This window comes from Carcharodon carcharias, chromosome 2 (genome assembly GCF_017639515.1).
Source record: "Carcharodon carcharias isolate sCarCar2 chromosome 2, sCarCar2.pri, whole genome shotgun sequence".
Taxonomy (NCBI): Eukaryota; Metazoa; Chordata; class Chondrichthyes; order Lamniformes; family Lamnidae; genus Carcharodon; species Carcharodon carcharias.
The window spans coordinates 159,769,602-159,790,060 of NC_054468.1; the positions used below are offsets into that span (position 1 = coordinate 159,769,602).

The 20,459-nt window shown below is 41.2% G+C and overlaps 1 protein-coding gene across 8 annotated transcripts in view; it reads right to left on the reverse strand.

Moving 5' to 3' along the window:
- ipcef1 (interaction protein for cytohesin exchange factors 1) overlaps positions 1-20,459 on the reverse strand; it is a 159,774-nt gene that overhangs the window by 55,611 nt on the left and 83,704 nt on the right. For all 8 annotated transcript variants that reach the window (XM_041214188.1, XM_041214221.1, XM_041214202.1 and 5 more), the window contains 3 exons: positions 17,131-17,198; positions 16,924-17,012; positions 15,199-15,565 (listed from right to left, as the gene is read on the reverse strand). In XM_041214188.1, the coding sequence (XP_041070122.1) occupies positions 15,199-15,565; positions 16,924-17,012; positions 17,131-17,198 (524 nt within the window). The remainder of the gene's footprint in view (positions 1-15,198; positions 15,566-16,923; positions 17,013-17,130; positions 17,199-20,459) is intronic.

The following is a 20,459-nucleotide window of genomic DNA, read 5'->3' on the forward strand; positions in this document are numbered from 1 at the left end:
AGGGAAGTAAACACATGGCTAAAGGAGTGGTGCGGGAAAGAGGGGTTCCTGGCATCAGTATTGGAACAGGAGGAATGTGTGCCGTTGGGACGGTCTCCACCTGAACCAATCTGGGACCAATGTTCTAGCGAAAAGAGTAAATAGGGTGGTCAACAGGACTTTAAACTAGAAAGTGGGGAGGAGGGATGGGTAAAACTCCAAGAAGTATGACTAATAGGAAACAAAGCAGCAGGTTAGCTTTTGGGGGGTTGGATTCAACTTCTTGGAAAATTATGAAAAAAACTGAAAAGGAGAGCCCAGGAGAGGCTATTAAAGTCTCCAAAACACAAAATAGGACAGAGTGTTTGGAAAGGGCTAGGAATCTAACTTCAAGCACATCAGATAAAGGGACGACAATGAGAAAGGGGACAGAAAATTCAGGACTGAAGGTGTTGTATCTGAATGCACGCAGTATACGAAATAAGGTAAATGAGATTGTGGCGCAGACTGAAATTGGCAGGTGGTGGGCATCACAGAGACATGGCTGCAAGGGGATCAGGACTGGGAGCTAAATATCCAAGGATATACATCCTATCGAAAAGATAGGCAGGTTGGCAGAGGGGGTGGGGTTGTTTTGTTAGTAAGAAATGAAATTAAATTGATAGCAAGAAATGACGTAGGGTCAGATGATGTAGAGTTTGTGTGTGTAGAGTTGAAGAACTGCAAAGATAAAAAACCATAATGGGAGTTATGTACATGCCTCCGAACAGTAGTCAGGATGTGGGGCACAAGATACACCAGGAGATGGAAAAGGCATGTAAGAGAGGCAAGGTTACAGTGATCATGGGGGATTTCAATGTGCAGGTAGACTGGGAAAATCAGGTTGGTAGCAGATCCCAAGAAAAGGAATTTGTGGAATGTCTACGAGATGGCTTTTTGGAGCAGCTTGTGGTGGAGCCCACTAGGAAACAGGCAATTCTAGATTTAGTGATGTGTAATGAGGCAGATTTGATAAGGGAGCTTAAGGAGGAAGTAACCATAATATGATAGAATTTACCCTGCAATTTTAGAGGAAAAAGCTGGAATCAGATGTAACGGTATTACAGTTGGAGAAAGGCAACTACAGAGGCATGAGGGAGGAGCTGGCTAGAATTGACTGGGAGGTGAGCCTAGCAGGAAAGACAGTGGAACAGCAACGGCAGGAGTTTCTGGGAGTAATTTGGGAGACACAGCAAAAATTCATCCCTAGGAAGAAGAAGCATACTAAAGGGAGGACGAGGCAACCATGGCTGACAAGGGAAGTCAGGGACAACATAAAAGCTAAAGAGAAAGCATACAATGCAGCAAAGAGCAGTGGGAAACCAGGGGATTGGGAAGCCTACAAAGACTATCAGGGGACAACTAAAAAAGAAATAAGGAGGGAGAAGATTAAATATGAGGGTAAACTAACCAGTAATATAAAAGAAGATTGCAAGAGATTTTTTAGATATATAAAGGGTGAGAGAGAGGCAAAAGTGGACATTGGGCCACTGGAAAATGACGCTGGAGAAGTAGTAGTGGGGAACAAAGAAATAGTGGAGGAACTGAATAAGTACTTTGCATCAGTCTTCACGGTGGAAGACACGAGTAACATCCCCAAAGTTCAAGAGAATCGGGGGGCAGAGGTGACTATGGTGGACATTACCAAGGAGAAAGTGCTAGGAAAACTGAAAGGTATGAAGATGGATAAATCACCCGGACCAGATGGATTACACCCCAGAGCTCTGAAGAAAATAGCTGAAGAGATAGTGGAGGCGTTAGTGGTGATCTTTCAGGAATCACTGGAGTCAGGGAGGGTCCCAGAGGACTGGAAAATTACTAATGTAACCCCCTTGTTTAAGAAGGGAGTGAGGCAAAAGACGGGAAATTACAGGCCGATTAGCCTGACCTCGGTCGCTGGTAAGATTTTAGAGTCCATTATTAAGGATGAGATTTCAGAATACTTGGAAGTGCATGGAAAAAGAGAGCAAAGTCAGCATGGTTTCATCAAGGGGTGGTCATGCCTGACAAATCTGTTAGAATTCTTTGAGGAGGTAATGAATAGGTTAGACAAAGGAGAGCCAATGGATGTTTACTTGGACTTCCAGAAGGCCTTTGACAAGGTGCCATACAGGAGGTTCTCAGTAAGTTAAGTGCCCATGGTGTTAGAGGCAAGGTACTAGCATGGATAGAAGATTGGCTGTCTGGCAGGAGGCAGAGAGTGGGGATAAGGGGGTCCTTCTCAGGTTGGCGGCCGGTGATTAGTGGAGTTCCACAGGGGTCAGTGTTGGGACCACAACTTTTCACTTTATACATTCATGATCTAGATGAAGGAACTGAGGGCATCCTGGCTAAGTTTGCAGATGATACAAAGATAGGTGGAGGGACAGGTAGTATTGAGGAGGTGGGGAGGCTGCAGAAGGATTTGGACAGGTTAGGAGAATGGGCAAAGAAGTGGCAGATGGAATACAACATGGGCAAGTGTGAGGTCATGCACTTTGTTAGGAAGAATAGAGGCAAAGACTATTTTCAAAATGGGGAGAGAATTCAGAAATCTGGAGTGCAAAGGGACTTGGGAGTCCTAGTCCAGGATTCTCTGAAGGTTAACTTGCAGATTGAGTCGGTAGTTAGGAAGGCAAATGCAATGTTGGTATTTATTTCGAGAGGACTAGAATATAAAAGCAGGGATGTGCTGCTGAGGTTTTATAAGGCTCTGGTCAGACCACATTTAGAATATTGTGAGCAATTTTGGGCCCCATATCTCAGGAAGGATGTTCTGGCCCTGGAGAGGGTCCAGAGGAAGTTTACGAGAATGATCCCAGGAATGAAAGGCTTAACATTTGAGGACTCTGGATCTATACTCGATGGAGTTTAGAAGGATGAGGGGGGATCTGATTGAAACTTACAGAATACTGAAAGGCCTGGATAGAGTGGACGTGGGGAAGATGTTTCCATTAGTGGGAGAGACTAGGACCCAAGGGCACAGCCTCAGAGTAAAGGGAAAACCTTTTAGAACAGAAATGAGGAGAAACTTCTTTAGCCAGAGAGTGGTGAATATCTGGAATTCATTGCCACAGAAGGCTGTGGAGGCCAGATCATTGAGTGTATTTAAGACCGAGATAGATAGGTTCTTGATTGGTAAGGGGATCAAAGGTTACGGGGAGGAGGCAGAAGAATGGGGTTGAGAAACTTATCAGCCATGATTGAATGGCGGAGCAGACTCGATGGGCTGAATGGCCTAATTTCTGCTCCTATGTCTTATGGTCTTATGGCCTAACACTGTCAGTGAGTTGTTTAATCGTCCACTCCCGTTCATGACTGGATGTGGCAGGACTGCAGAGCTTAGATCTGATCAATGTAATCGCTTAGCTCTGTCTATCACTTGCTGCTTATACAGTTTGGCACGTAAGTAGTCCTGTGTTATAGCTTCACCAGGTTGACACCTCATTTTTAGGTATGCCTGGTGTTGCTCCTGACATGCCTGGATAATTAACCAGGAAACACTGCCTGGATAATTACCCAGGAAATGTTAGACAGGAAAAAAACCTAGTCTAACACGTAGCTAACTGTACAACTGAACCCCTCCCTCCCCCGACAAATCATTCACGCTGACCCTCGACTCCCCCCTCGACCCGACCTGATTAGCCCCCACCACTCAACTCCCCCTGACCCCAACTGACTAGCCCCCAACCCATCTACCCAGTCACCCACCTCCCAGCCTAGTCATCTCACCCATCTTCCCCTCTACCCACCTTTACCCCCTTACCTTGTCTATGTAGCTGTTTTCAAAGCAGCCTGGGACATTTAAGCTCTTTGCTGACTGGAATACGGCAGCTAATTTTATAAAAAGGGGGTGTGCCTTCTGCACGGATTCTCTGATACTCCCTATGAGATTTGCGTTACTGGGTCGGATGTGAAGGAACCTCAATCAGGAGATTGCTCAAAAAAATTGGACGAAGGTAAGTGCATTTTTTTTTTACCTGATCAGGGTCAGAAATTGCTATTTTCAGTTTATTAATAAAAAAACAGAATATGCTGGAAACACTCAGCAGGTCTGGCAGCATCTGTGGAGAGAGAAACAGAGTTAATGCTTTGAGCCCATATGACTCTTCATCACAGCGGAAGAGAAAAAGTTTCTTGTTAAAATGTTGGATGAGATGAAAAATAAAATGAAACTGGGGGCAGGGACAGCTTTGAGATAGGGTGAGCCAATGCTGCTGGAGAGAGGGGTTGAGTGTGAACATATGGCGGAGCATGGCACCGAGTGTAGATCCCAGGATGCGGCAAGAACAGCAGTCCGAGGAACGCTGTATGTCCCCAGGATTACAGGGTGGATTCAAAACATGTAGGGTGTTACTTCAGTTGGAAACCATGTGGGGTAAGTCGGAGATGGAGACATTCACTGAGGAAGGAAATATGGCTGTGAAAGTGAGTTTTGGTAAACACCTTATAAAACACCAGGAGGGAAATGGAATGCAATGAAGGTGACCAGGATGAAAGAGACAAACAGACATCCTGTTGGAGAGAAGATCAGTACTTCTTCTCGGTAGGCATCCCTGGGAGAGAAGCGGCAGTGAATTAAACACTAAGATGAAAGCAAAATGCTTTCTGAAAATCTGAAATAAAAACAGGAAACGCTGGAAAAACTCAGCAGGTCTGGCAGCATCTGTGGAGAGAGCAACAGAGATAACGTTTTGTGTCTACATGACTCTTCTTCAGTATGGGTATACTTGGTGTGCCTAGAGTGATCATTATGGATAAAGGTCCTCAATTTATTGGTAAGTAATTTCAGGATATGTGAGAGAAGTGAAATATTGATCACACTACTACTTCTCCTCATTACCCTAGATCTAAGAGCCTAGTTGAACGAATGATGCACACAGTGAAATCCCTAATTCTTAAATGTAAACAGACCAAGCAAGATCTACACATTACAATATTACATCTGAGGGCAACACATTAAATGCAACTATTCCATTACAGCCAAGCTCATGTTCGGCAGACCAGTGCATACCAATCTACCTACTCTTACTCATTCTAATCTCTCAGACACTAGACAGCAACTTTTTAAATTGCAAAAGAAGATGACCAACACGCATGATAAAAATGCAGATACTTAATTACCAAGTTTAGAATTGGGATAACAAGTTTGCACCCAGGATCCCACAGAAGGTACACGGCAACCAGCCAAGGTGACAAGGAATTGTTCAGAACCAAGGTCCTATGAAGTCATTACACACAAAGGTGCAATGATGAGGCATTACCGAAGACAAATCAGATCCATTCCAGCTCCTCAACCACCATGCAGTCCTATTGCATTAAGGACAAGATCCCAAATGCAATAAGGAACAACATCCAAGAATGACAATCTAACAGATCACTGTGAGCAAATAAAGACACCTCCAGATAGGGTTACCATCACAAGATCTGGGTGTATCAGCCGATTACCACTATGCTTTCAAGATTCATAAATTCAGCAGTTCTATACACTTGTGTAATAATTACAATCCATGTTTCATGTTTACTTAAGAGTTGTACTTCTTTTGTAAGGTGGGGGGGGGGGAGTGTCTTTAAAAAGAAAAGTGGGGTGTTGCATTATGCTTTAAGGGATAGCAGCATGCCATTCACTAGAAGGGAAGTGTGTCATGCGATCCAGTTTAGTTTCACTTTTGCTTTTCAGCTGGACAAGGGTTGTTATTATGTCATTAGGAATGCTTGGCTGAGTTTCAAACACTACAATTATCTCAGCAAGGGATTCGAAATTCACAGTTCAGCTGACAGTTTAAAGGAAGTACTAAAGAATTAGTTGTCTTTGATGTGGCCGAATCAAGAGGTGAGGTGAGAGTGACTACTATTGATATCAAGGCAGCATCAATGAACCCTTGCAAAACTGAAGTCAATGGGAATTGTGGGAAAACTCTCCACTGAGTGGAGTAATATCTAGCACAAAAGAAAGATGTTTGTGGTTGTTGGCAGCCAATCAATTCAGCCCTAGGACATTGCTGCAAGAGTTCCGAAGGGTAGTGACTGAGGTCAAACCACCTTCAGCTGCTTCATCAATGAACTTCCTTCCACTGTAAGGTCAGAAGTGGTGATGTTTGCTAATGATAGCATTGTGTTCAGCATCATTTGTGACTCCCCAGATCTGTGCTGCAATCACTCAACATTCAACAAGCAACATTCATGCCACACAAGTGCCAGACAATGACCATCTCCAATAAGAGAGAATCTAACCATCTTCCCTTGACATTCAATGGTATTACCATCACTTAATCCCCCACCATCAACATCCTGGGAATTACCATTGAGCAGAAACCTAACTGGACCAGCCATATAAATACAGTGGCTACAAGAGCAGATCAGAGGCTGGAAAGTCTGGGGCAAATAACTTGCCTCCTGACTCCCCAAAACCTGTCCATCTACAAGGCATAAGTTCAAAGTGTGATGGAATACTCTCCATTTTCCTGGATGAGTGCAGCACCAACAACACTCAAGAAGCTCGACACCATTCAGGAATAAGCAACCCCACCTGATCAGCACCCGATCTACCAACTTAAATGTGCATTCACTCCACCAGCGGTGTGTGTGTTGTGTTTTTATAATGTCATAAAAAGTATCAATTGCTTGTAAGGGATTGTGTAAACATGTTGTGGGTTCATTTGTTCAGGCTAGGTGCATGAGAACAGCTGTACAAAGGTATAACGCTTGAAGACATAGCAGCAAAGCTGTCTGCTTAAAGAAGAGTCCAGCTGAAAAGCAAAAGTGAAACTAAACTTGAAGAAGTAACTAAAATAGTGAACAGGGGAATGTCTATGGATGTTACTAATATACTGTGGGAGTACCTTTGCTACATGGCAACAGCAGTTCAAGGAAGTAGCTCACCACTGCCTTTTCAAGGGCAATTAGGGGTGGGCAATAAATGTCAGCCTCACCAGCGATGTCCATATCGAATGAACAAATTTTTTAAAAACACCAGACCTGTGTGGAGTTCTGTTCAGGTGCACCACATCTTAGGAAGGAGGTATTGACCTTGGAGATAATCTAAAGCTATCATTAGCAAACATCACCACTTCTGACCTTATGAATGGAAGGAAGTTCGTTGATGAAGCAGCTGAAGGTGGTTCGACCTCAGTCACTACTCTTAGGAACTCCTGCAGCAATGTCCTAGGGCAGAAATGACTGACTGCCAACAACCACAAACATCTTCCTTTTGTGCTAGATATTACTCCAATCAGTGGAGAGTTTTCCCCCAATTCTCTTAGATTTACCAGAATGATACCTGGACTCCATGGCTTAATTTATGAGAAGGATGATATAAACTAGAGTTATGTTGCCTGAAATTTAGGAGGTTTTCAAGACATTAAGGAGAACAGGTAGAATAGGTAGAGAGAAACAATTTCTACTGCTTGGGAAATCTAGGATTAGTGGACATAGCCTAAAAATTAGAGCTAGACCTTGCATGAGTGAAATTAGGAATCAGTTATACACATAAAGGATTGTGGAAGCTCTTTCACAAATTGCAATTAATGCAAGATCAGTTTTAATTTTAAAATTGAGATTGATCAATTTTTGTTAGCTATGTATATTAATGTTTATGAGTCAAAGGTGGAGTCAGGCACAGATCAGCCATGATCTCACTTAAAGTTGGAATCAGACTCAAGGGGCTAAATTTCCTACTCCAATACTGTGACAAAAGAAGGTGAACATACAATGCTCACATGGACTAGCAAATCATAAGCTCAAGTCCCTTATCAGTGCTTTAAGTGTTTGAATATATATGCTCTGTGTTCTTACTTATTAATGATATTAAACTAATTGGGCTATATACCACAGATCGCGGCGTACAAGTTAACCAGGCTTATAAGATGATGCCATTTTTCAGCCCCAAAAATCATGTTTTTGCAAATACTCAGCATATAAATTAATCCGCTTTTTCAGCCACAACATGCTATACTCACGTTAGCATTCAGCCTCAATTTTTCACCATACAATTAGATGTTTTATTTACCGGTGTCTTATAACTGGGTGCAAGGGCTCAAGCAGGCAACATGGGCTGTGTTGTGAAGATGCATGCGAATTTAAGACACAGCCATAGAGAGCAGGCCCTGTATGGTGAACGTCAAAGATGGTGACCACCCCCACCAGCAGTTCACTTTTATACTTGGCATATAAGTCATTTTTGGAGGGATTTTTCGAGGTTTCAAAGGTCAACTTACATGTCAATATCTGTGGTAATTCCAAAATTTGCATTTCCATTTCTGGAACAATCACATTAGCAGCTGGTACTGTTATTCATGCAAAGATTGGCAGAAGACATAGTAAAAGTGCCTTTAATTCCTCTTTCAATTCCTAAAAAACAGATCACTTGCATGGTCTTTATCAGAGCTAGTCACATTGCTCAAATTTCTTACTTTTAATAGTGGCAAGTTTTTCTGTGCTCAAAATATAATGAAAGAATACATCTCTTGAAATGAAATATAATCTGTTACTATTTTGCCAAAACATTAAACACAGAGGAGCTCTATCCACTCCCCATCAAAATCTTTTTATGTGTTTTCATAAATCCCAATTAATTTCTTGGCATATTGGTGTTTAGGATATCAGAAGTCTTGTTTGTGATTGCAAATAACAAGTTACTAAAATTTCATCCACCCTTCCCTTCAGCCATTAGTTTTCCTTTGCTCATTCTTTATAGGTTATTTTATCTCTCCATACTTTATCTGTTACTGTCTAGATGATAAATGCATGTTTTATATGTCTTCACCAATGGTTTTCTACTTTGCTCAACTCTGTGCTCAATCAAATAAGTTGAAATCCCTTTTCTCTTTGCTTGACACATTTTGGATGTTTTGTAATTTTGTTTCCTGTAATGGAATGGATTTGGAAATACATTGCTTTTTAAAGCACAACACTTCAATAAAGTAAATTTGCACAGGAACATAGAACTTAGGAATGGGAGTAGGCCATTCAGCCCTTCAAAAATTCAAGATAATGTCATGTGTCGGGAAGATATAATAATTCTCATAATGTTATTAGAATTTACTGTAGAGTAATAGTGGGGTCTATGTCTATGGGTGGGGTGGACTTCATTGAATTAAAGGCAGCTGGCCTGAAGGCTATGATATAATAGAACGTAAGTTAGGTTTGAAATGTTAAGTAGGTAAACATAGGGGTAAAGGAAACATTTGCATTTTTAAATAAACTAGGCTAACTTGAAGTCAAAAGGGGGAGTGAAATGTTTCACCTAGCCAGGAGATATTAAGAAATAGTGTGTTTGTTTTCCAAAAATTACTGATAAAATTTTAGAGATGTTTGTTATCAAAGAGGTAAAGTCCAAAGACATAGTGAAACAATGGGAATTTGCACTCAAAGGGTAAAAGGGTAAAATATGGATAAAGGAGAGAAGGCTGTGTGCAAGGAATTCTAAGGTCTAACAAATGTGAAAAGCCTTCAGCATCTACGCCTCAAGCTGCTGTCTATAAAGAACTGAAGTTAAGAAAACACACTTTGAACTGGATTGTTTATGGAATCGTGTTTCTTTGCCTGGGTCTTTTAAAATCTATGTGTCTTACCATTGCCTGAACAAAAGTGTAACTGGGAGTTAGATTAACTAGGGGATTTAGAAGTTATCATAGCAGTAATTTGTAGATCTATGTGTACTTGAAATCATTTCTTCTATTAATAAAGATTTAATTTAGCTTTGCAAGATACCTATAAGACTCGGTGGTCTTATTACTATTGTTTTCAAGGCGCGCATCTCAAAATTTATACAAATCGCAAAACAATTGTGGCAGTTGTTTCAAGTTTCCCTTGGGTACTTGAGCAGCTCAGTATTTATCATCGGCTATGCCATAACAAAGTTGGGGGCTTTTTGCTTGAAATTCCTTGATTGGGTTGGAGTTAGTGAATCTTATGGTTATGAGTACGAGAAGCACTTTGAATTCAGGAGTTGGTGTGAGGTTGTTTTGAAGTGGTGAGACTGCTTAAAGGTAAAATGCAGCTGGCTAGTTCTTGAAATTAAATGTTGTTTCAAGAAAGATAATGCCAAATAAAGGGTAAATCAAAACATAAAATGGACAGAGTTATTTTCAAGAAAAGAAGGGAGGTGCAGTACCCAAAGGCTTGGTGAGATGCTTCAGTGTATCTTGTAGTGCATCTCATCGAGAATGGTAGCATAGATTATTCCTGGACTAGCAATCCAAACCAGGACTAAGATTTTGAAGGGTTTTGATAGGGGAGACACAGAGGTTGTGTCCCTTAGCTGGGGAACTCAGAACAAAGAGGCATAGTCTCAGGATATGGGATCAATCATTTAGGAGTGAGATGAAATTTCTTCTCTCAGAGGGATGGAAATATTTAGAATTGTCTTCCCTGAGTGATTGTGGATGCTTCATTGTTGAATATATTCAAGACTGAGATCGATGGATTTTTGACCTCTCGGGGAATAGAGGAAACTGAGAGAGGGCAGGAAAGTGGAAGGTGAGGTAGATAAGCCATGATGGTTTGGAATGGCAGAGCAGGCTCAAGGGCAAAATGACCTTACTCCTGCTCCTATTTCCTATGTTCTGGAAATATGTGTTCAAATCTCACAAATGCAGCTGGGAAAATTTAAATTCAATTAATAAATAAATCTAGGATAAAAAGCTAGTCCCACTGATGATGACCATGAAACTACCAGATTGTGTTAAGAATTGAACTGGTTCACTAATGTCCTACAGCAAAGGAAATCTGCCATCCTTGCCTGGTGTTATGACACAGCAGTTTGTAAAGGCTGAGTTATTTAAAATCCCAGAGGGAAACTTAAACTGTCGTAACCTATATTTTTAATTGGTACATTTTGAGTTGCAGCTCTAAATTCAGGAATAAGACTACCAATTCTCGAGAGGTTTTTATATCAAACTAAGTGAAACATTTATTAATTTACAACAAATTAAACACATAAACATGGCTACAAATTACTATCATAACTTTTAACAAATTCCAAAATTAATCTCCACTAAAGCAACAATAACTAATAGACTTGAACAGACACCAGGCAAAGCATTTTTCACCTTACGAATTCAAAATGAGGCTTCTTTCAGTTTGGTTCCTTTGCAGGCACAATGGTAGGCTTACAGGCTTTGATCTTACATGCCTCTGACCTGCACACACAAAACTCCTTTCTGTTATACCCAGCCTTCCCCTTTGAATGTAAATTTTCATTGCATCACCAGGTTCTTTGAACCCCTTTCATAGTACGAATTTTATTAGTAATATAAACATTGCTTGATGTTTCCTGGCTCGGTGCAAGATTTTCCCCCCTGCCCCATTCTTTGAATGGCTTATTACATCTCAAAACTACTATACATCAAAGCACTCAGACTAGCTGACTTTAATCCAATTAATGTGCACACACACACAGACACAGGCAAAACCTCTACTTGTAAAAAAAAATAATTTCCAATAACATTATATGCATTAATATCTATTCATGATGCCTGGTCTAGCCAATATGTGACACCAGGCCCACAGCAATGTGGTCGACTCATAACTATCCTCTGAAATAATCCAATAAGATACACAGCTGTATCAAACCACTACAGAAAAGTCAAATAAGAATAATACTGGATGGACCAACTGGCATCAACCTAAGCACCAGAAACAAAAAGGCATATCTTGCCCAGTTGACTTTTCAAGTCCCCCAGTTCCTCCTCACAAATGTCTGAGGACTTGTGCCAAAATTGAGAGAGCTGTCCACCAGCCTAATCAAGCAACAGCCTAACAGAGTCATACTTACCAAATCATACCTTACCACCAATGGCCCAGACTTCTTTATTACCACCCCTGGCTTTATCCTGTCCCAGAGGTGGTGGCACAGTGGTATGCACTCAGGAGGGAGTTGCCCTGGGACTCGTGGAAATCTCATAGCATCAAATCAAACACGGGAAGAAAACCTGCTAATTAAAACCCTCTCTCAGCTGGTGAATCAGTGCTCGTCCATGTTGAACACCATTTTGAAGAAGCACTGAGGGTAGCAAGGACATAGAATGTACTCTGGGTAGGGGGGCTTCAATGTCCATCACTAACAGTGGCTCAAAAGCACCACTATTGACCAAGCTGGCCAAGTTCTGAAGGTCATGGCTGCTAGGCTGGGTCTGTGACGGTGGTGAGAGAGTCAATATAAAGGAAAAATGCACTTGACTTAGTGTTTACCATCTAAAGATGCATCTCTCCATGAGATAAATGGTAGGAGAGACCACCAAACAATGCTTATGGAGACCAAGAGTTGTCTTCACGCTGAGGATACCCTCCACCATGTGTGGTACGGCCATCATTCCATATGGGATAGATGTAGAACAGGTCTGGTAGCTCAAAACCAGGCATCCATGGGGTGATGGGGGCTATCGGCAACAGCAGAATAGTTTCAAGCACAATCTGTACGTAACCTTGTGACCCAGCATATTCCCCAACTCCACCATTACCTTCAATCTGGGCATCAACCCTGGTACAATGAAGAGTGCAGGAGGGCATGCCAGGATCAGCACCAGGGATACCTAAAAATGAGGTGTCAACCTGGTGAAGCGACAATACAGGACTACTGGCGTGCCGAACAGCAGAAGCTGCATGCAATAAACAGAGCTAAGTGATCCCATAACAAAAAGATCAGTTCAAAGCTCTGCCGTCCTGCCACATCCAGTGATGAGTGGTAGTGGACAATTAAACAACTAATGGGATGAAGGGATTCCACAAACATCCTGATCATCACTCACGATGCAACCCAGTACATCAATGCAAAAAACAAGAGTGAAGCCTTTGCAGCATCTTCAGCCAGAAGAGTGGATGATCCATCTCAGCCTGATCCTGAGGTCCCCAGCATTACAGATGCTAGTCTTCCGCCAATTCAATTTACTCCACATGATATCAAGAAATGGCCAAAGACACTGAATACAGCAAAGGCTGTGGGCCCTGACAACATTCTGGCTTTATTACTATAGATTTGTGCTCAAGAACTAGCTGCACCCATAGCCAAGATGTTTCAGTACATCTACAACACTGGCATCTACCCGACTGTGTGGAAAATTGCTCAGGTATGTTCTGTCCATGAAAAACAGGATAAATCCTATCTGGCCACAATTGGCCCACCAATCTATTCTCAATAATGAAAGTGATGGAAGGTGTCACCCACAGAGCTATCAAGTTCTTACACAGCAATAACTCAGTCACTGATGCTCAGTTTGGATTTGGCTCTAGGCCCCATTACAGCCTCAGTCCAAACATGGACAAAAGAGCTGAATTCCAGAGGTGAGGTGAGAGTGACTGCTTGACATCAAGGCAGCACTTGGCTGAGTGTGGCATCAAGGAGCCCTAGCAAAATTAAGGCAAAGGGGATCATGAGGAAAAAATTCTCCACTGGTTGGAGTCATACCTAGCACAAAGGAGGATAGTTGTGGTTGTTAGAGACTCAGCCTCAGAACATCACTGCAGGAGTTCCTCAGGGTAGGGTCCAAGGTCCAAGCATCTTCAACTGCTTCATCAAAGATCTTCCCTGCATCATAAGGTCAGTGGGAATGTTCGCTGACGATTGCAGAGTGTTCAGTGCTATCTGCAACTGCTCAGATATTGAAGCAGTCCATGTCCACATGCAGCAAGAACAGGATAACATTCAGACTTGATCTGATAAGTGGCAACTAACCTTTGTTAAGACAAGTGTCAGGCAATAACACAAGCGTGGCAAGTAACTTACTTCCTGACTTCCCAAAGCCTGGCCACTGTATAGAAGGTACAAGTCAGGAGTGTGATGGAATACTCTCCACTTGTCTGGATGAGTGCAGCTCCAACAATATTCAAGAAGCTCCACACCATCCAGGACAAAGCAGCCTGCTTGATTGGCACCCCATCCACCATCTTAAACATTCAATCCTGCCACTACCTGCATGCAGTGGACACAATTTTTACCATCTATTAGATCCACTGCAGCAACTCAGCAAGCCTCCTTCAACAGTACCTTCCAAACACAACCTTTACCACCTAGAACAACAAGGGTAGCAGTCACATGGGAACACTACCACCTGTAAGTGAAACACCATCCTACCTTGGAACTATATCACCGTTCCTTCGCTGTCACTGGGTCAAAAATCTGGACTCACTTCCTAACAATACTTTGGGTATACCTATACCACATGGGCTGCAGTGGTTTAAGGCAGCAGCTCACCAGCGTATTTCTGAGGGCAATTAGGGATGGGCAATAACTGCTGGCCTTGCCAGTGATGTTCAGTTCCCATGAAAGAATAAAATTGCATAGTCTGTTAGCACTTCTGCCATCTCATTTATTCCAAGCATCAGTTTTTTATTAACATTAAGTTAGGAATGTTGTCCATTATTCATTTCAGACAGCCCTTCATAATATGTTCATCCAATGTGCTAAGTAATTTGCCAGTGATAATTTTAATCTCCTGAAATCAACATTATGGGGACTCATTCACAATACTGCTGCATTTCACATATAACTTTATAACAGTTGCTTTCTTCCTAACCCAACATCATTTTGGCACTGTTTTCATTCTTCCACACTGAAGCCAGTTACATGAAAGGAAAATATTATTAAAACACTAAAAACTCCTACATTCAATTATCAAATACCTCTAGTTATTTTCAAATTATTCATTTAATTATTTATTTCATGAACTCGTAAACTTTTCCTACTACTGAAACCATGAGCTGCCCAAGTGCCACATTGATCAGCCATACATTGCTTGTCATTGTGAAAAATGGGAACCAGATTTATTGAGAGAGAGAGAGAGAGAGAGAGAGAGAGAGAGAATGTCCCAGTATCACATTAAACATTGTAAATCTGGATAATTTGGATGAAAATACTCCTCCAACACAGTCTGGTCTTCCTTAGCTTAACTGATCACAGTCAAAGGAGTGTTACTATGACCATCATCTGGAGCTTAAAAGGCTAAATCAAATAAGCCAGCATTTCCACCCCAATGTTTATCAAATGATCTCAGTACCAAAGTGTGCAAATGCATATCCACCAAGAAAGCAGGATTGGACTTGGCTATGATGAATCAATCACTGAAATCCTTTCCAACACTCACTTTTTAGATTCACTCAGTCAAAGTATCTAGGTGCAGCTGATGTCAGCAAGAATCTTAGCTCAGTACCTTCAGAACAGAAGGGGAGAAAATCTTTTAGAAATAAAGTGAGTTAAATGCTAACCTTTCACAGATGTGGTTAAAACAGTTACGTGTTGTGCTGTTTTGGTATCTTCTCCACCAAGAGTGAACTGTGGTGTTCCTGCAGCCAAATTCTCATGTGATCCAGAGTTAATCCTTTTTAGCTTGGCTTTTGCATTTTCACATATTTCTTGCTGTGAAGATCCCTCACCAGGTTGTACTGCAGACGTTAAGTACTGGTGCCCAACATCAGAACAAGATGAATTAACAATGTCAAGCCATGATTGTCTTTCCTGACAGGAATATTTTGATGGTAATGCTACAGATGCAATTGATCTCCTGGTGCTCTCTGGTGAAGAATAAGAACTCGATGCTTCACTAGACACAAATGGGGACTGAAGAGCATGTGTCTGCAGGATTAGAAAAGAACAAAGTTCCATTCATTCTCAATCATAATTTAACTAAATTTTTGAAGATAAATAACCAGTTTCCATGCATATTTAAAAATAGGCTTTCATTCCCACTGCACCTTATCACATCTCAAAGAAGTCGAAAAGACCTCACATATGCTAAAGTCACTCATGTTATTAAAGCAAATATGGCAGCCAGCAAACATTTGCTCGATGAATGACTAATTAATCTGGCTGAGGGAGGAACAGTGGCCAAGACAAATGAACTCCTGCGCTTCTTTGAATCATGCAATGGGATCTTCAGCATCCATCCACGAGAATAAACATATCTGAAAGGTGGCACCTCCAATATACAATATGACTTAGTAATTACATTAAAGACACTTACACTGAATACCCAAATCCTAGAGCAGAATTTCAACTAAGAAAACTGGTTCAGTGACGTCGCTATAAACCCTGTAGCTTCTTCTCGAAACTTGCTTTATGCTGTGGTTGATAACTCATCATTAGACTCTTATGCCATTAACTTAGGGTTATCCAAAACTCACTTCTCTCCCCTAGAACAGTTGCTTTCTCATATCAAATCATATCATAGTGAGAAAGGATCTGGCCTCAGAAGATCATGGAGTAGAACTGGTATGGGTGAAAATTAGGAATAGCAAGAGTCAGAAAACACTGCTGGGAGTAGTTTATAAGTCCTCTAACAGCAGTTATACTGTTGGACAGAGCATTAAACAAGAAATTATTGGAGCTTGTAGCAAATTCACCAAGGCTCCTTAGGCAGCGCCTTCCAAACGCACAGCCACTACCATCTAGAAGAACAACAGCAGCAGATACATGGCAGCACCACCACCTGGAAGTTCCCCTCCAAGCCACATACCATTCTGGCTTGGAAATATATCGCCATTCCTTCACTGTCACTAGGTCAAAATCCTGGAACTCCCTCCCTAACAGTACCTACACCACAGGGACTGCAGCAGTTCAAGAAGGCAGCTCACCACCACCTTCTCAAGGGCAGTTAGGTATGGGCAATAAATGCTGGTCTAGCCAGCGACACCCACATCCTGTAAATGAATAAAAAAACACAAAGGCAGTGTAATAGTTGTGGGGGATTTTAATCTTCATATAGACTGGGACAATCAATTGGCAAGAATGGTCTAGAAGATGAGTATGTAGATTGTTTCTGTGACAGTTTCCTGGAGCAGTAAAGCTATTTTAGATCTAATATTGTGTAATGAGACACGGTTAACTAGTAATCACACAGTAAAAGACCCACTGTGAAAAGCGATATACTAAATCTAACCTGTAAACTGTACTATGGTTCTTCACATGTTTGTGTTCTGTTAAAAGACATTTACCTGCTGTTCTTCTGGTTGTGATGCATATGATAAGGGTGGCATCCCTGGTGGAATCTCCACATCTTCATGCTCACTTTCACTCCAACATTCTGCAACAAGGAGGAATTCGCCATTGGCAGAAAATTAGGTTTTGTTGACAATGAGACACGCTAGACACATTAGTGAATTTTCTACTCATTTTCCTAAACATATCAACAAAACACATACCTTCAGTTTTTGATTCTGAAGCTGGAAAGACATACTGAATAGCAGCTAAGCCCATTTTATTAATCCACCTAAAAGATTAATGAGAATTATAGTCTGATATTGCACATATTCAATTGTACAAATTTGTATTGATGACAATGAATGCATAATTCATTATGAAACATACATATCATTTCTATTCAAATCTTTGATGATGTTGTTACAAAATGTTAGCACTACTGTTTTCAGATCTCAGCTACAGAAACATTCTAACTTGCATGATCAAAAAGTACACTTTGGAGTTGCTTCATTGGATCCTTGGGTCCATACACACCAATGAGGTACCACATTTAATTTTGTTCCAGATTAACCTCTCTCAGCCTGTCTGTCAGAGGGAGTTCCTCATTTCTGCTCAGAGATGGGGAATAAGTTGGTTTGGAGACTAATTCCTGGTTGCTATCCTGTGATCCCTGCTGGGAAATGCATATGTGTAGACATCAGGTAAAGACAAGATTGGTGTTCTGATGAAAGTTCACAACCTGAAACGTTAGCTCAGTTTTTCCTCCACAGATGCCACTGGACCTAAGTATTTCTAACATTTTCTGTTTTTATTATAAAGGCAAGATTGTTTTGGCAGCTGTGTTCCCAGTGCTGACAATCGCTGATGAAGCTGGGATAAAAAATAATGGCTCCTTAATGTCAGATACTGGAGGGTTGGGAACAAGGAGAAGGAAAAAATATATAATTAAAATCAGTCAGGAGACTGCTGAAACAATGGCAATGTACAGCACACATCATTAATAGCTGGGTAGTTAAGATGATGTTAAGTAGAGTTGGTGTGTGTAAGGCTGAGAAACCAGATCATGGTCACCAAGTTAGAATGGACTCAATTAAAAACAGAAAAGGCTGCAAAAACTCAGCAGGGCAGGTAACATCTGCAGAAAGAGGAACAGAATTAATGTTTAATAAACTTTTGTCAGAACTAAAAGAAGTTAGAGAGTTCATAAGCAAATGCAGGGGTGGTGGGGGCTGTGTAGGATAGAATAGAATAGAAGGCTGATGATAGGGTGGAGGGCAGAATTGATAAAATGACAAAAGGAATAATGGCTCAATGCAGAACAGCTGGTAATGGGTCAAGCAAAAAAAATAAAAGATGTGTTGATAAATGGCGACAGTAAAACCTGTACCTTTTGTCTGAAAAAATTGTGAAGCATTATGATCCAAAGTTGTTGAAATCATTGTTGAGTCTGGAAGGCTGTAAAAGTAGCAACTTGAAAGATTTTTCTGTCAAGGTGCTTTTCCTTGAGCTTCATTGCAATAGCATAGAAGGTGGTGGTCAAAGATGTCAGGCTGGGAGTGGGATGGAGAATTAAAATGGCAAGCAACCAGAAGGTCTCATGCTTGTTGGCTGAATGGGGGTGTTCAACAAAGTGATCAACCAATTTGTGTCTGATCTCCCCCAAAAAAGTGGAGACCGCCTCAATGAGCAGTAATACAGGGAGGCACAATGGGAAGAATGGATCAGGGTGTTGTGGAGGGAACAGTCTCTTTGGAATGCTGAAAGAGGAGGAGAAGAAGATATGTTTGTTATAATTGCATTGCAGGTGGCAGAAATGTTGGGGCGATCTGCAAAGTGTGAAGGCTGGTTTGTTGGAAGGTGAGGACAAGGGCTACTCTCTTGTGGTTCTAGAAGGGAAGGGGTGAGAGCATAGTGCAGGAAAAGGGGTGGTCATGCCATGAGCTCCATTAATCACAATGGAGCGGAATTCTTGATTGAGGAAAAAGGAAGACATACTGTAAGTATTGGTGTGGAAGGTGACATCACCAGAGTATATGTATGAAGGAAATGGGGAAACTGGGTAAATATAGTCCCTACATGAAGTGGATGGGAGTGGATGTAATCACGATAAGTGTGGGAGCTGGTGGGTTTATCGTAGACATTTATGAACAGCCGATTCTCAGAGGTTGAGGAAGGGATAAGACCATGTGAGGTGGGGATGGAAATTGAAAGCAGAGTTGATGAAATTTTTCAATTCAGGGTGAAAGCACAACACAGCATCAATTCGAACATCACTATACAGGAAAAAGGGTGAGAGATTGGAGCTGAGTACAACTAGAACAAAGAATGCTGCACAATCACATGTAAAGGCAGGCATGGCTAGGACTCGTTGGTTTTCATGATACATTGGAAACTCCCAACTTTATTATGGTATTACAAAACTAGAGGCTCAGAAACATATCTCAATAATAGATAGATTCTGAAAAAAAAATTGTTCCTTTGGACTTCAAAGAAATATTAAATAAGATGAGGAACCAGGACATCTATGCTCCAGAACTCACTGAATAATAACTTTTCTACTATGCGCTCTCCTCAGTCTTTCAGTGACCATTTAAATTGGTATTCCCTTATCACTGACTCCAACCATAATGGAATTATTATTTCACTTTCCACTTCAAAAGTGGGAATAATCTTAATTGGGCAGTACCCATTGGAGTTTAGAAGAATGAAAGGTGACCTTATTGAAAACTAAGACCCTGAGGGGATTTGATAGGGTAGGTATTGGGAGGATGTTTCCACTTGTGTGGGAGACTAGAAACAGGGGACACTGTTTAAGAATGAGAGATTTACCGTTTAAGATGGATATGAGAATTTTTTTTCTCTCAAAAGGTTGTTAGTATGTGGAATTCTCTTTAGAAAGTAGTGGAGGCTGGGTCATTGAATTTATTCAAGGCTGAGTTAGACAGATTTTTGATAGACAAGGGAGTCAAGGGCTATGGGGGGCAGACAGGAGAGTGGAGATGAGATCACAGCCAGATCAGCCATGATCTTATTGAATGGTGCAGCAGGCTCAAAGGGCTAAATGGCCTACTCCTGCTAAGTTCTATGTTCCTATATTCCTAAGTGCAGCCCCAATAGATCAAGTCTCCACAAAACTGACCTTCTCTATTCATCATCTAACGCTATTTATACATTTGCTGTGATGCTATTTTATTTTCAATATATCATACACCTTCAGCACAGGGAAAAACAGATCAGTAAAGTCAACACATGGCTAAATGAGTGGTGTGGGAAGGAGCAGTTCCATTTCATGGGGAATGAGCACCAGTGCCGAGACAGGAAGGAGCTGTACCATTGGGACCAAGGTCCCAGCAAAAAGTAAAGCTAGGATTGTAAATAAAACAAAAGTATAAACTAACAACTTGGGTGGAAGGAATGGCATGAACTTACCAAAAAAGAATCAGGAGAACAAATTAAAGGAAGGGATAAGGATAACATGAATGGCCAAAGATTGGATAAAATCATGCAGCATAAAGATAAAATAACTATTAAAAACAGAGTAATTAAAGGA